This window comes from Mus pahari, chromosome 13 (assembly GCF_900095145.1).
Source record: "Mus pahari chromosome 13, PAHARI_EIJ_v1.1, whole genome shotgun sequence".
Classification (NCBI taxonomy): Eukaryota; Metazoa; Chordata; class Mammalia; order Rodentia; family Muridae; genus Mus; species Mus pahari.
In genome coordinates, this window is record NC_034602.1 from 88977777 (window position 1) to 88993815 (window position 16039).

Sequence of the window (16039 nt, forward strand, 5' to 3'; positions counted from 1 at the left end):
TTCAGACACTCCAGAAGAGGGAGTCAGATCTTGTTAAGGATGGTTGTGAGCCACCATGCGGTTGCTGGGATTTGAACTCTGCACCTTTGGAAGAGCAGTTTGGTGCTCTTACCCACTGAGCCATCTTGCCAACCCCCTACTTTTTTTTTTTTAAGACAGGCTCTGACTGACCCAAAGCTTGCTCTTTTGTCTAGACTTGCTGGTCAGTAGGCCCCAGAGATTCAATTGTTTCAGCCCTGTGTAATGGGATTATAGGCTGTTGGACCCAACTTTTATATCCCCCCACACACTCACACTCAAACTCACACCCACACGCACACATGCGTACACATGGGCACAAACACAGTGACACATACTCTCACATACTCATAAACTCACACACACCTGCACACTCTCACGCATGCACGCACGTGGGCGTGAAAACACACATTAGACACACACATTGGTTCTGGGACTCCAAACTCAGGTCCTTCTGCTTAAACAGCAAGTAATTTACACAGTGAACCATCTCCCTCCTCCCTCATTTAAGCTTCGAGACAGAACTTCTTATGTAGCCCTGAACAGACTGGAACTTATTTTATAGACAACACTGGGTTTGAGCACAACCCTTCTTCTGTCTCCCGGGTTTGGGGGTTACAGGATACACCACCAAGCCCAGCTTCAACTTCTTGTGTACTCTGTAGCTTATATAAGTGGTAAGTTGCTTCATTTATAGACCAAAATAATTCTGATAAGTTTATAAAAAGTCACCGTTGTTTAATAAATGTGGCTCAAACAAAGAAAAAATCACAACCGATTAGATTACATTATTATAATGAGATGGCATTGGAGACTTAAGAAACTGTCACTTCTGAATTGTTATTCCAAACAATGAATAACTTTCCCAACCCCTAATTCTGTGGCCCAAGCCCCACACTAACTCACCATCCAGCTCTTTAGAAAGCGTTCATGGCTCTCCTCTTGTTAATGTCTCTCTTGATTTGGCACACAGAGCAAACAGGACAGAAGAGGGTCACCATGTAGTCATCACAAATGGATCCCTGTGGAAGACACGGAAGACACATGAATGGCAGCCAGCACTGCTTGTGGATTTTGGGGCATTTTAAAGAAAGCCAAAAGCACTGATTCTTTGGATCTTTGGATTCTGTTTATTACTTTTTACGGTTTATTTCTTTAGTTTGTGTGTGTGTGTGTGTGTGTGTGTGTGTGTGTGTGTGTGTGTGTGTTGGCCAGTCCCTGTGCATGGAGATCAGGGGGAAACCTGAAGGCATCATTTCTCTCCTTCCACCCTGTGGGTCCTAGGGATTTAACTTTGGTCATCTGCAAGAGCTTTTCTCTCTGCTGAACCATCTCATTTGCCCTGGATTCAGTTTAGATACCTGCAAGAAAATGTTAGCTGACTTTTCCATGTAACACTTGCTTCGTCGTCATTCCAGGACTTTATAATTCTGAGAATATAAGAGTCAATCAAACTACCAAGTCTGAGAGGACAAGACAGAGACTTAGAACGTTAGATCTCACAGCTCAGACGCTATTTGGCTCAAAGCAATTATATAAGGATGAAAAGCACTGGGCACGTGATGCGGTGAGCGGCATAGGAAGAGATTTAGGGAAGTGGCAAAGAACTTGGGGTCAAAGTACTCCTAAATAAAGCTCGGTGGAGTTTGCAGGTAAAGCCCACACGGAGAAGTGAATACCCAAGAACATCCAAAGGAAAGGAAAAAAAAAATTGCTCTAGGCAAAGGAAGCCGGGGAATGACAGTCTATAAAATGAGATCATTTAAAGAACTATTTGCTCCAGGGCTGCTGTTTTCATCCATTAAAAAAGAGATCCACACTAGGAAACAGGGAAGTAAGGCCAAAAATCATGAGCAATTTGGGGTAAATATAGAAGGGCTGGAATTCCCATTGAAGGGGAGAAAAGCCAAGCAGAGTCGTTGAACTCACAACAGGAAGCAGCTGTGGGCAGAGAGGTGGGGACGTTCCCCTAGATAAACCCCAAGTTCAGCATCAGGGAACAGGGAAAGCAGGCAGAGAGCCAAGCCTGCCCCAGGGCGGTTCTCCTGGGACGCTAGGGCAGAAAGTCCAATCCCAGAGCCTCCCCATGTGGGCCTCGGGGCTCCAGGAGACGCACAGGAGAAAAGGGTGGGTAATGTCGCAGTTATTACACCGGGTACACACTCTCTGAGATACTGGCAAATATCCCCCCGAGACTATCAATCTACAAACCATCAGCATTTACAGAAATGTATTCCTGTAAGTGACAAGGACAGAAGTGTAGCCGAAGAAGATGCGCACAAGTTATTGTTTATTACCAGGCAGTAGACTTGGTAACTAAAAGGTTCAATTTTTCACTTTTTACTTCATACGTTTCTATTTAAGTTTGTTAGGTATTTCTTAAAAAAAAAATAGTTAGGTATTTATTTTGCAATTAAAAGATAGTGATTAAATTTCTCAAGTGAAAAAATAATTTCAGTGAAATTAAAATTAAAAGACCAACTGAGCTCTTTCCAGCTTTATCCTCTGGCCTGTTTCTCCTAACGCCCCTTGCTTCTGACAGGGTCATGCTATCTATGTACCTCAGGCTGGTGTCGAACTCTCAATCTTCCTACCTCAGCTTCCCAAGTCCTAAAATGTCAGCGGTGTGTGTTGTCACCCTCAGCTAGCTGAAGACCTTGATAGAAAAAAAAATGGATTTCTCTTGAATAGGAGAAAAGTCTGCTTGTAAATTGCCCATGGACTTGAATGCCAATTTATCCATGAATATCTATCCAGCTCGACAGCCTGCTCCCCAACTTTACCACTTATGGGTTTCTGTCATGGCTTTAACAATCACAAACACAGGCCTCTCTCTCTCTGATTTTCTTTTTCTATTAATTAATTAAATATATTTGAACTCTATCTGCATGTACACCTGTACACCAGAAGAGGGCTTCAGATCCCATTACAGATGATTGTGAGCCACCATGTGGTTGCTGGGAATTGAACTCAGGACCTCTGGAAGAGCAGCCTTAACCCTTAATTGCTAGGCCATCTCTCCAGCCCCAGACATTCTTTTTTCTTTATCTCTGTCTCTCTTTCTATAGTCACACACAGAGGGAAGCAATGTGTATTATGTATATATACAGGAATATGTATATATATATCTCCACACATGCAAACTCATCTACGCACCCTATTGACTGTTTCCCCCTGTAATTCGGATTAAAAGGCTGCCCCATTTCATAGAGTGTTATAATGGCAAGCGCATGCACAGACAGTTTGGATTAGATACTCCCCTCTCTGTTTCTAGACACATCTCTGGGTCAATGACTCTGCCTCTTTTGAAGTCTTCATTGGTGAAACATGGCAGACCCTCCCCCACAAGACTTACAAGCATTGGTGGCGAGTTTAGTTACCTAATGCATACACATTGCAAATATGAATTACTTGCTTAATAGAACGTTGAGGGACAGAAAGGAAGGACCTATTATTGCTGTGTCCGCTGAATTTGCCAGCTAGAATGATACCAAAGGTAAGAAAGAGACTCACAGGAATGCCGTATCGGGTTCGGTAGAGAGTCCTCATGGCCACCGTTGTTCCACACAGACAACACTCATTCATGTCGGCCGCCACTTGACATCCAAGACAAGTGAAGCAAAAGGTCCCACAGAGGCCTGGAAACATGAAAACGGGGATGCACGTTACTTTAGTCTGCCCCCATCGGCGACATGGGGCCTTTCTCCTCTGTTGCAAGTCTGGCTTCGCTGTTTGGGTGGGGCTTCATTATGACCCCGCCCCATCATTAAAAGAGGGACCGTACAGGAAAAGACCTAGTTCTTTTCCAGTAGTGCGACTCATGTAAAATGACTGCAACCTACTCGTAAAACCCTTGGTACTAACAATGTCCCCAAACGCAGTCCTGTAGGGATATAATAGGAAAGAATAGGATATAGGTAGGAGAACCAGCCTGGGATGCCCCGGGTCACTTCAGAGTGGCGCCTGCAAGGCCCTGAGTAGGAAGTACTGCTTGAGCTGAATGGTGGCGCATGCTTAGAAATGTTTTTAATGACTAAAGGGAATAAGGCCTCTTTGAGATAATTTGTCTCAACCATTCACTGTGGCCAAGGTCCTAGGATAGGAGGGGGATGACATTAGGGGGTGGAAGAGGGGTGTGTGTGTGTGTGTGTGTGTGTGTGTGTGTGTTGATTACAAACTAGGAGTATTTATGTGTGCCACCAAGGCCAGGAAGAGCCATCAAGTATTTTGTAAGAGATTAATTTGCTCAGATCTGCATTAAGAAAATCTGTCATAGGGGCTGGAGAGATGGCTCAGTGGTTAAGAGCACTGACTGCTCTTCCAGAAGTCCCGAGTTCAATTCCCAGCAACCACATGGTGACTCACAACCATCTGTAATGGGATCTGATGCTCTCTTCTGAAGACAGTGACAGCACTCGTACATTAAATAAATAAATAAATCTAAAAAAAAAAAAAAAAAAAAAAAAAANAAAAAAAAAAAAAAAAAAAGAAAAAAAGAAAGGAAGAAAAGTTGCCATTAAACTGAGTGGTGGTGTGCACCTTTAATACCAGTACCCGGGAGGCAGAGGCAGGTGGTACTGAATTTGAGGTCAGCCTGGTCTACAGAAAGAGTTCCAGGATAGCCTGGACTACATAGAGAAACCCTGCCTCCAACAAATGAATGAATGAAAGGAAGAAAGAAAGAAGAAAAAGTAAAGGAAGGAAGGAAGGAAGGAAATTTGTCCCCAAGCAACGAAGGCTGCATTAGAACTCACCCTGCTACCCCACGCGAACTTTTAAACATTACTTTTTGTTTAGTGCGCGCACACACGAGAGGGTTGGAGAATAGTTTTCAGGGGTTGGTTCTCTCCTCCCACTATGTGGGTCCTGGGGAACAGAACTCAGGCTGAGAGGCTAGGCCACGGTCATTTTCCCCACTGAGCCATCTTGGCCGCCCTACAGTAAAACTCACGTATCCAAGTAAGTGTACACTCACATAATCAAATAGCAACTTGGGGTTGGAGGAATAAAAGTTAGTCTTTATCGACTTTGATGTCGCAATCGTGTTGTGGGACGCGTTAGTCAGTGAGCCCCCACTACCTCGTGAAGCATTGGAAAGCTGTGGGTAAACTCGCCTGGAATTCTTTGCCTCTGCTTTCTATGCAGTTATTGGCTTCCAAGTTCCATCCCACTTTGAGTTAAAGCTTGTGTACTTCCCGACCATTCTGAGGAGTGGGGCTTCAGAGCAAGCCTCTCCTTCCTGAATTGCTGAGGACAACTGCTGGTTCCCTTCGCCACCCACCTCGATGTCTTCCACGTTCACTCAGAGAGATCTTACTGCAGACAGGGCAACTTTTGGTTTTTTGGGTTTTTTTGTTTGTTTGTTTTTAGAGACAGGATTTTTCTGTATGGCCCCAGCTGTCCTGAAACTCACTCTGTAGACCAGGCTGACCTCAAACACAGAAATCTGCCTGCCTCTGCCTCCCAAGTGCTGGGATTAAAGGCTTGTGCCACACACCCGGCAAGGGCAACTTAACTGTAGCGATTAAGATCTTTCTCTGAAAGTGTCCTGTGACTGACTATAAAACAAGATTCAATGTATATGCAACCAAGAAGAGATTTAATTGCCGTTGTGTTTTTATTTTATTTTATTTTTTAAATTAGGTTTAGGGGATTGGAGAGATGGCTCAGTGATTAGGAGCACTGGCTGCTCTAATCTTCTAGAGGACCTGGGTCCAACTCCCAGCACCACATAGCAGCTCACACTGTAACCCCAGTTTCGGGGACTCAACACCCTCATACAGGCATATACGCAGGCAAAACACCAATGCACATAAAATAAAAATAAATACACTTTTAAAAAGTCAGGTTTAGCCAGATGGTGGTGATAGACGCCTTTAATTCCCAGCAGAAGCAGGTGGACCTCTGAATTCCAGGCCAACCCAATCTACAGGGGGCGTTTCAGGATAGCCAAGGCTAAAACAAAGAAGCCTTATTTCAAAGCAAACAAACAGCCCCTCAGATTTAAGTAAAAATGTTTCATAAATAATCTGTTTATAAGTCCTAGGCCAGGCCCATTCAGTTTTAGAATCATTTAAAGCTTTCAGTGCTACCTTAACTCAAGGATTTATTTTTAGGGGTAAGTTGATTTTCTTTTTTTCTTTTTCTTTCTTTCTTTCTCTTTCTTTCTTTCTTTCTTTTTCTTTTCTTTCTTTTTTTTTTTTTTTTTGGTGGTGGTGGCTGGAGAAGAACTGGGTATAATGAATAGACTGTCTTTGACGTTTCCTGTAACATTCCCGGATTCTCAGGAGCCCGTAATGAGTTAGTAACTTAGCAACTTTCCACACAGTAAGGGAGGAATGGGGTGGGTATATCAATTATAGGGACACCTTCCCCGTACTCACAGACTCCGCAGTCACTGAAGCAATCACACAGGCTGGTCTGCCAGTTGGAATTTTGGGGAGCACGGACAAATCCAGGTTGAGTCACGATGACTGTTGGTGCCTGAGCCATCTTCGATGCGAGGTCTCAAAAGACCAGGTCTGAAAAAGAAAACGTTGGCGGTTCAGTCTGAAGCTGCTCTGGGAAGGCACTGTGTCCTGCCCTTTAGCTAGGCCTACCTGCTGTGCTCCACTGGTTAGGGACAGAACGTGGCTGGAGAAATCAGCTTGTTGATCTCTAAAGAGCATTGCAGTCTCCACCTCCGAGAGGAGAGAAGCCTCAGGGGGAAGGAATTCACTGAACTGGAAAGGTGAACAGGTGTCCTCTCTCATGGGTGAAAGAAACCAAAGGGGGGGCGGTGATCTAGATCGCGTGCTATTTTATACAGGTCCCCGATGTCCAGAAGATGGGAAACAAACCATTGGCCTGGGACAGGGTAGAGTGGTTGAACCTTGGAAAACAACCTCTTCTTGAACGGAAGAGCCTAAGCTTAGTGCAAGCCCACTCTCTTCCCGCTCTTGCTCAGCTGCCTCGGCGTTTCACACAACTCCCCTGAGTCCAAGCTGCTCCATCATTTCACGTTCACTGGAACCTGAACCTTCTATCCGTGCAGCTTAGCCCATGACTTGCAGGGGCTAGCAAGTCCTTACCACCACCCCAACCGCTTTCCTAGGGTTGTCGCTGAGGATGCGGACTTGTTTTCCTGAGTCAGCATCTCATCGCGTAGCCCAGGCTAGCTTCAAGCTCATGCCCCGCCCCCTGCCCCCGCCCCCCGCCCCCCCTTCAAGCCTTCCATATGCTGGCACTACAGGTGACAATTCCCAGCTGAGCAAAGCCTTTATGAAGTATGTCTTATTAGAATATTCCTAATTTCTCTTCACTACGAGGGAGCGCTGAGGTTCAGGGGGTGACATAGATTTGGAATGACAGTACCTTTTCTCCTCAGTCACTTGACACAGGGCCTGACCAGCAAGCCCCAGCCATCCCTCCTGTCTCCTCCCCGCTTCCCCCACCTCAGCCTCCTTCCTCTCCTCCCACTGTCTTTAGCATCAAGCCCAGTGTTAGACTCACAGTAGGTGCTTTAGCTTCATTGATGAAGTACTAAGGGTGCTGGGTCATTTAGAGACTTGGTACATATTTTTAAAGGCACAAAAGGGCTGGGAGTGGTGGCAAACAACTTTAGTTCCAGCCTGGAGGAGGCAGGGGCAGGCAGATGGATCTCTATATGTTTGAGGCTAGCCTGATTTGCACAGTGAGTTCCGTGACTACCCGAGACCGTCTCCTAAATAGAATGCTTTTAAAGATGGACAACTAGGCTCTGTCGTTTCATATCAATTAGGTATTCTCTTCAGTTGCCTTTGCTCTGTTCTCTCTGGATCTCATTGCTTGCAACGTCTGCTAGGTCAATAGTTTTCTTGAATGAAAAAAAGAGAGCACTATATGACGCCAAGAACAACCTTAAATGAAGGGTATGCTCAGATGCTTCTCCACGTGACTAGGAGTGTTCAAAGATGCTTGAAACATGACTAAATCTGCACGCATGTCAATATAGTTAATTATAAATCAATCCAACCCCCAGAGTCCAGCACACAAGCAATGCTTGGCTGTTACAGAGGAAGATAAAATTGGTTTAGTTCTAAAAAGAGGCAGGCTGGGCTCACCTTTAATGCAAGCACTTAGGAGAGCAGAGGCAGATATGTCTGTGAGTTCCAGGCCAGACAAGGCTACAAAATGAGAACTCTGTCTATAAGAAGGGGGTGGGAGTGGGGCAGGGCGGGGAGACAAAGAGGAAGATGTTTGTATCTGTTGTTCATCATCATTATATTCAGTAAATATCTCTATGGGTTCTCTTCCTGCGGAGTTTTAGAAGATTTAGTAAACAAAGAAAGTATAAGGAGAAAGTGTGCGAGATTTGACATTGAGAATGTTTAAATGTTAAGGGCACTGGCTGTTCTTCCAGTCATTCAATTCCCAGCAACCACATGGTGGCTGACAACCATCTAGAAAGAGATCTGGTGCCCTCTTCTGGCCTGCAGAAGTACATGCAAATAGAGCACTCACACATAAATAAATGTTTTATAGAATAACAAACAAATGAAAAAAAGAAAAGAAAAAAGCAAAGCAAGTCTCAAGGTTAGGAAAATACTGAAAAGACAGGGTCAACTGATTACAAAAGAAACGAAGGAAAAAAAAAAAGCCCAAACCTTAAATATATTAAAAGATGTCCAAAATTTCCCATCGTTAAAGAAGAAGAGCTACCTGCTGGGCAAAACTGCGGGCCCAGGCATTGGTAGTGAGCCATTGCCACCACAGCAAGGCCCCAAGGTTGATCTCCAAGGTTGATATTAAGCACTAAACCCTGGTCAGAGCTCTCAAGAGCAAGCAGCTGTACAGACTCGTGAGGGGCAAGTGCCTCTGGTGAGAGCAGCTTTAGGATTTCAGGAGCATACTGCAGAGTAATGGTCGTGGCAGGGTTAACTTGGAAAGTGCAAATGGCAAGGTCCCCATGAGGCTTCTGAACACCCTGGAGGACCCAAGGATGAGTCCCCGGCACGTGGGTGGGCCAAAGCAGCAAGATCACTGGAGGACCCAAGGATGATTCCCCGGCACGTGGGAGCCAAAGCAGCAAGATCACTGAGGTCCGGCTCTAGATCCTCCTGAGCAATGGGGTAGGATTTTGTCTAAAATACTAAAAGAAACTAAAAACGTTTGGCTAGGTGCCAGGACTCAGGGAGCCATGAGACAAGCAAGTTTACAAGCACACATAGATACACAGGTAGATATGGTAGAAGTATGTGAAGATAAATTCTGACTACGTCCAAAAGGACGGTACACCTAGTCCTAGGACTGGGAGGGAAGGTCTAAGATGAGCCTGGGACATATGGTTTCAAGAGTAGAGTGGTTTGTTTGTTTGTCTTCGTTTTTTCCCCAGCCCAGCTCACTCCGGCCATATTTATTTCATAATGTGGGTACACTGTCACTGTCTTGAGACAGAGCAGAGGATGGCATCGGATGACCATTACAGATGTTTGTGAGCCACCATGTGGTTGCGGGGAATTGAACTCGGGACCTCTGGAAGAGCAGTTAATGCTCTTAACCACTGAGCCATCTCTCCAGCCCGAGAGTAGAGTTTATTAAGTGAGACACTGCTTAGTGGGGTGGGGGACACTTCCGAGGGAGTTTGGTGGCCAAATTTAAGACAATTTGAGCAAAAAAGGTCATGTTATTATTAGATTACAACTCACAGAATAAACCATCTTTAGCCCTCTCTAAATTATCTGTATCTTATCTATGTGATACTAGTATAGATAAATAATAGAATTTCAAATGGGAGAGAAAGGATGGCACCTTCTTTGTTCCAATATTGTCGAAGGAATAACAGAAATATAAGACTGGCATTTGGCATACACCATAGTGAGTACCGTAGGCAAGACTGATGGGTGGAGTCTCTGATTGTGGTTATTTTTCGTTTTTACCTATGGCTCCTGGCTTATTATTCCCTCTCCAAAATAAGCCATAGAGACTGTGATTTCACTTCCTCAAAGTCAAAGAAACTAACCTTTCCCATCTTCCTGTCTTGGGGTTGACCATCAGGACAGTTTCCTATCTCCTCTGTCAGCCAATCACACACAGCCACTGGAGGAGCTGGACCATGAGGAAGCCATGCTAAAGGATCTAGCCAGGTGGACTCGATGCTTCCCCACGTGGTCTATGACGCATGGTGACCACTCAGTGGCATCCCCACCACCCTGAGAGCAGAGTTTGTAGTGGGCTGGGAATGCAGTTGGTAGAGTGCTTGCCTAGCAAGAAGCGCTGGGTTTCAGGTCAGCATTGTAAAACTAGACATGGTGATCTACGCCAGTAATTCCAACAGGAGGATCAGAAGTTCAGAGCCATTCATAAGTAGTGAATTCGAGGACATCTTGGTCTACAAGAGACTGTTTTATAACAACGACAGCAAAACGTCTACTTGAGTCTGGAATAGTAGGTAGTATACACGTGATCCAGGCTGAGGCAGGGGGCTTGTGATTTTGAAGCCAGTCTGTGCCATAGGGAGACTTTGTAGACCCAAAGCAAACACAACGAATTAACTAAAATACAAAAGCCTAACAACACAAACCATCTACTGGTAGTTAAATTAGTAGATGTATTCCTTGCTCACAGTGGGAAATCATGGCCTTGCAGGTCAGGAAGAGAGTGGATGGAAAAACTTCTTAGAGAGAGGCTGTGACGGAATAGTTTGGAAGAGGAACCAGGAAGTAGAGATGCTACCAGAAGGAGAAGGTCATCTCATGGTGACAATCTTATTTGCCAAGGAGGGCTCACTGGAGCAGCAGTTGTACTGAACTTGAGTGAACTTCCTCCTCTTCCTTCCAGTAACTGTGGAGATCACAGGGCCTGCACTAGCTTTGCTGTTAATAACAGCTCCAACTGAAGCCACCCAGCAGGTTCAAGCTGGTGAAAGGCTGCTGTCCTTGGCCTTTTGCCTTTGGAGTATCTTTCTCTAAAAGTTCTCTCTCTCTCTCTCTCTCTCTCTCTCTCTCTCTCTCTCTCTGAATTAGTTTAATTAGGGTTACTCACAAGAGGCTGGGTAACTAGCCAGTGACCACACCAGAGAAGAAAAATGTCTGTCTCCCAGCAACCTCAATGAACCTAATGATTAACTGCAAAGTTAGCTATTCCAGGAAAGGGCTAACTCCATGGCATAAGACACGATAATCTAAACTTCCTTTGGCTTTTTGGAACCCAGAAGGTCCGATGACCTAAGAATAGCAGCAGATGGTTGGCCGGAAAAGCAGTCCATCTGAAATTGATGACTGCCACGGGCGGCGCCAGAGGCTCCTCCCTGCCATTTCCCAGTAAGCCTTGCCCCCGCAGCCTCTAAGCAATATAGCTTTCTTTTCTTTTCTTTTTTTGAAGGAAGCTTCCATATAGCGTAGTAAACTCCCCTCAAACTGTTTGTGGCCAAGGATAATCTTGGGTCCTCTTGCTCCACCCAGTGTTGGAGTTTTGAATCCAGGGCCTCCCGCACTGCACTGCTAAGCTACATCAGCTGAGTACCTCAACATCCGCCCCCTCTCCCAAAGACTGGAGTGCCCATCTTCCAACTTTTCCAAGTGTCTTATAGGAAGCCACAGCTGCTCCCTAATTTTATTTAATCAGTTTCGGGAAAAGAAAGCGAAAAACATTGCAATCGTTCATTTTCTTTGCTGACCCTTTTCACAATTAACAAGAGCTGGCGTCTTCGAGAGCAGGGTTGACTGACTTGGAAACTTGGAACACATAGCAGGCACCTCTTCCCCAGGGAGGTGTTTGAGTCTCAAGCCGCTGGGGGTGGACTCGAACCTTCCCCGCACCCCCCAGCCAGGGGTGAGGTCAAGCGTCCTTCAGAACTCAGATCATCCCGGAGTCCCACAGAGCTTCCCTCCATCCCAACTCCAGCGCTATAATGTCAGAAGTTGTATTCTGAGAGCTGACGCACCACGGTGGCTTGGGAAGCGAAGCATCTTAGAAACCGGAAAAGCATGTGTATTCAATTTTACTTTGCATGGCCTTTGCATAGTCGAAGGTCAGATAGAATAGAGAGTGATTAATACTGGGCGGGTACCTCAGGGCCAGCTGCTGAGAATTTGTTTTTCACGTTTATCTTTCTGATTTATTATTTTTACGATAGCGATGAGGAAATTGTTAGGGCTGGGAAGCAGATCTGTGGTGGAGAACTTGCTTAGCACGTGAGAGGCCCTGGGCTGGAGCCCCACCTTGGCAAACAAAAAAAATTAGAGTTTTATTTCTTTTATAATAAAATCTTGAGGTAACTGTGTTTTCCCTTTCAGGGGGAAAAATCAAATCGGAGATTAGTATCTTTAAGGGGATTGAACCAGCATTTATTGCTCTAGTTTTATTCCTGGGCTCTAGTCAGTGCCAGTACATTGATGGCATTTGATAAACACCAGCCAAGTGACGGAAGAAACACCCTTCCTTCCAGTTTTCCTCAAAGGAAAGTTATAATCCTTTAACTCATGTCTGCATTGCGATTTAAATAGAAGAGTGGGCATCTGAAGGGTCCTGGGGGAAAACTCCTGGCGTGTGCTCATGTTCTGGAAACCCTGGCTCAGCATATCCCAGATGGCTGTGTATTTACGTGGGGCTACATAGACTTTACAACCACATGAGACCTGAACATCTGTATCCGTGGCAAAGACTTGTACCCACAACTTTCACCTGCTCATTGATAGATAATTGATAAAAAAAAAATAAAAAATCTTTTCTCTACTTGTGGCCTAAACAGTCATCCGTCAGTCTAATCTGTATATAACAGACGAGGTGTTGATGCCTGGAATTCTAGCACTTTGGAGGTGGAGTCAGGAGAAAAAAATTATTTGAAAATAATAAAAAAATATTTTCATTTGTTTAACCCAGGAGAAATTTGTAGACATATATAATATGCCCTACACATACAGAAACCTTTGGTATTGTAAGGGTTTTTTTTTTTCTTTCTATTTCTAATACAGACAAAATCAAATTACAAATAAATAATAAATTAAAAGGTTGCATGTTGCAGAATAGATTTCTCTCTCTCTTTTTCCCCTTCTCCCTGCCTCTCTCCCTCTCCCTCCCGCCCCCCTACAACCCCCCAGTACTAGGGGTTGAACCTAAGGCATGTTGTGTGTTAGGCAAGTGCTATAACGCTGAACTCCACCGCTCAGCCAACTTCCTCTTTTGAAGGTGGAAAACTGTAGGGTGGGCAACCATGGTCCCCACGGTGTTTCCGGACCCCGAAGCCAAGTGCACATGGGTGGGGGGTGGTATGGGGGATGGGCCAGGAGGTTGTGAATACCAAGAGAAGCTTCTGGCCATGAAGGTCGCCTACAGCTGCGGGGGAAGGATGCACTGCCCAGCACTGTCTAGAAGTGCAGTCCTAGAGGGAACGAGCGAGCGCTCCAGGACTGCCGTTCGCACCTCCAGCTTCCTCTGAAGAGGGTCTTAGACTGTCTAGCCCGTGGTTTCTCAAAGAAGAAACACCTCCTCCACAGTTGAAGAGCCGGGGAGTCCATGCTGAGCATGCGCGTGCCCACGGCCCTTGCCCTGACCTTGATCTTTAGTATGATGCTACCAAAACCAACCAACAAAAGAACTAACCACAAAACACTAGGAGAAGTCTGCAAAAACCTCACTCCGTGCACTCTTACGGCAGGCCCGTGATGCTGTCACAATCCCTAGTCTGTTGGAAGTTATAACAAAACGTAAAACGCAATGCAAACTAACCCTAAACCCGTTTTTTGTTGTTGTTGTTTTTTATTTTGTTGTTGTTGTTGTTGTTTTAATGCTTCCACCAAAAGTTTAACCTTAGACATCTCAAATTAAAAGTCACCAGGAAGTGAAGGGATTTAAAAAAAAAAAAAAAGAGGAACCCCAAATTGCCCGGCATCTGCCTAATGCCATGGTGTGTTTCTAGGAGGGTTCTATGACTTTATGTTTGGGCCGGTTCCGTGGTCCTCAGAGTTTATCATATGTGAAAACTGGTACTGAACTTGGGGTCTGAGATTAAGGCTTATACTGAAGACTGGGATCTGCACAGGTAAGCACCACGTGGCTTCAGCCGCATCCTGTAGGGTGGTCTGACGGTGGAATCCTTTTCTGCCAGACAAGTCCCTCCTCTGACCGGAAGCTTTTCCTTCTCCTGAGCAGCATGAGACTCCTGAGAAATTCCCATCCCTTTAGGGTCTGTGTTATAATAGTCTAAGAGTAAGACTGCGAGATATCAGTATCTCTTTAGAATAGCTTCATTTTTGCCAGGCCCATCTCAAAAGCATTTTGGAAAGCTTGCCGGCAAAGCAGATTCCTGGCCACTACTCTGGAAAGCTGTAGTTAGCCTAGGGTCTGGGAGATTGCAATCGTCAGTTTTCAGCGCTGCAGCCCCCGTGTGCTGCACAAAGGAATGTGGCTGCTTTGGTGACTGAGTGCTCCTTTCCCCAGGCTGACAGAGCCCCTGCCTGAGCCTCCCACGTCTGCAGAGCACGTGCAAACTCAGCTCATGGTACTTATCTGCTGGTGACGCGAGACCGACCGACCCCTTGATGGTTGGTGGAGACGCCCCCTCAGAGACGTGCAGACCTTTCAACCTCTGGCTCTTGGCTTTGCCTGTTACAAACAACTCCAGGTCCATTAGAAAACATGAATCGACCCAACTGTGTGCGTAAAAAGCCTTGCAATAGAGTTGTTTTGGGCCAAGGAGAAATCTGTAGTTTCCTGATGGTGGGGGCAACCCTACTCGGAGCTCTGCCGCGTGCATCCTTGAACGCGCAATGGGAAAGCAATAGAAACTGGTGAGGACCACTCAGGAAAAAAAGAAAAAAGAAAAATATAGAGGTGAGGAGGGGACGGAGACAGGATTCTAAGCGGACGGGCTCAGCAAGACGACATGATAAATACCTTCCTTCCTGAGATTCCTTGGCAAGGACTGACCCCTGCCAGGAATTCTTGCAGGACTTGGCTCACATGTTGAACATCTTCATTTTATCTCTTAGCCTTAGACTCATTCTTCTGCCTCAGAACACACCACTCTTTAGAAGAAGACTACACCGGCTTAATAAAATTACATGGCACTAGTTATATTAATAAATCTTGCCAATATCGATACAGCCAGGTTCTAAGCAACATATGGCCGAAGTTCTTCTATTATACACTGATATCAAGACTCAGTGCTCTCCAGTCTCGTGAGCTGCCCAATGTGAGAGGTGTTTCTCTATGAGCATCAGTGATTACTGATTAAACCCCCATAGCCGTTGGAATTTTGCTTTCATAGTGAGAATTCCTAAGGATTCTCAAACTTTACAAACAAATAAATCTACAAAAATCCCATTGACTAAACCTATAAAAATCTCCAGGTAGTTTAGACGAATAAATATTTTTCTTATGCACAAAGAAACTAGATCACTCAGCGAGAGAGAGAGAGAGAGAGAGAGAGAGAGAGAGAGAGAGAGAGAGAGAGAGGATCTAGTTAGGAAATCCAGCACATCACATGCCCTCCCCGAAAGCAAGCAGTGGGTAAGAGAGCAGTGTCCCAGAGGATCCAGACTGAGAGGTTTCAAAGCATGATGTTTAGCAGGCCTGACCCCTAATTGCCAAGTTTCACTAAAAATTACTAAAGTTAAAGCACTTAGGGAAGAAAACAGTGATCATTCAGCATAATCTCAAACTACGTTAGGAATAAGATAAAACTCTTAAAGGAAAGATCCCCTAGATGTAAAGAATTTCTAACAAATACTTACAGTTCAAAAGGTTTGGGCAGAACAGGTCCTGCGGTCTGAGGTTGAGCCTTCTTACAAATAGAGAGACTTTGAGGAAGGGAGGAGGTATCAACCCCCAGGAGGGTGGGGTAGGGGTGGGCTGGAGTACAAAGAGCAATGTCCTGTGCTCTGATTGGCTGTGGTAATCCAGGCACCAAAAGCCATCTCTTACCAAATAGGGTTTTTCCTCCTTACAATTCCAAGGGCTAACCTCTAATGCCTCGATGGAGAGGAGAGGGTGTGGTTCCTGCCGCGGCTGATTAGCTACCTGCCTGACAAAGCTCACTGAGTCTCACACCTTATTTTCCTCT

The 16039-nt window shown here is 45.3% G+C and overlaps 1 protein-coding gene across 2 annotated transcripts in view; it reads right to left on the bottom strand.

Moving 5' to 3' along the window:
- Plac8 (placenta associated 8) overlaps window positions 1-15791 on the bottom strand; it is an 18425-nt gene extending 2634 nt beyond the window's left edge. Inside the window, exons 1-4 of one of the 2 annotated variants that reach the window (XM_021211199.1) lie at window positions 15711-15791; window positions 6402-6539; window positions 3532-3656; window positions 925-1040 (exon numbers count right to left, since the gene is read on the bottom strand). In XM_021211199.1, the coding sequence (XP_021066858.1) occupies window positions 936-1040; window positions 3532-3656; window positions 6402-6510 (339 nt within the window). In that variant the 5' untranslated portion in view covers window positions 6511-6539; window positions 15711-15791 and the 3' untranslated portion in view covers window positions 925-935. Of the gene's footprint in view, window positions 1-924; window positions 1041-3531; window positions 3657-6401; window positions 6540-6617; window positions 6877-15710 lie in introns of those variants that run through there. The other variant, XM_029545404.1, reaches the window with a different exon arrangement.
- Between the last annotated feature and the right edge of the window lie 248 nt (window positions 15792-16039).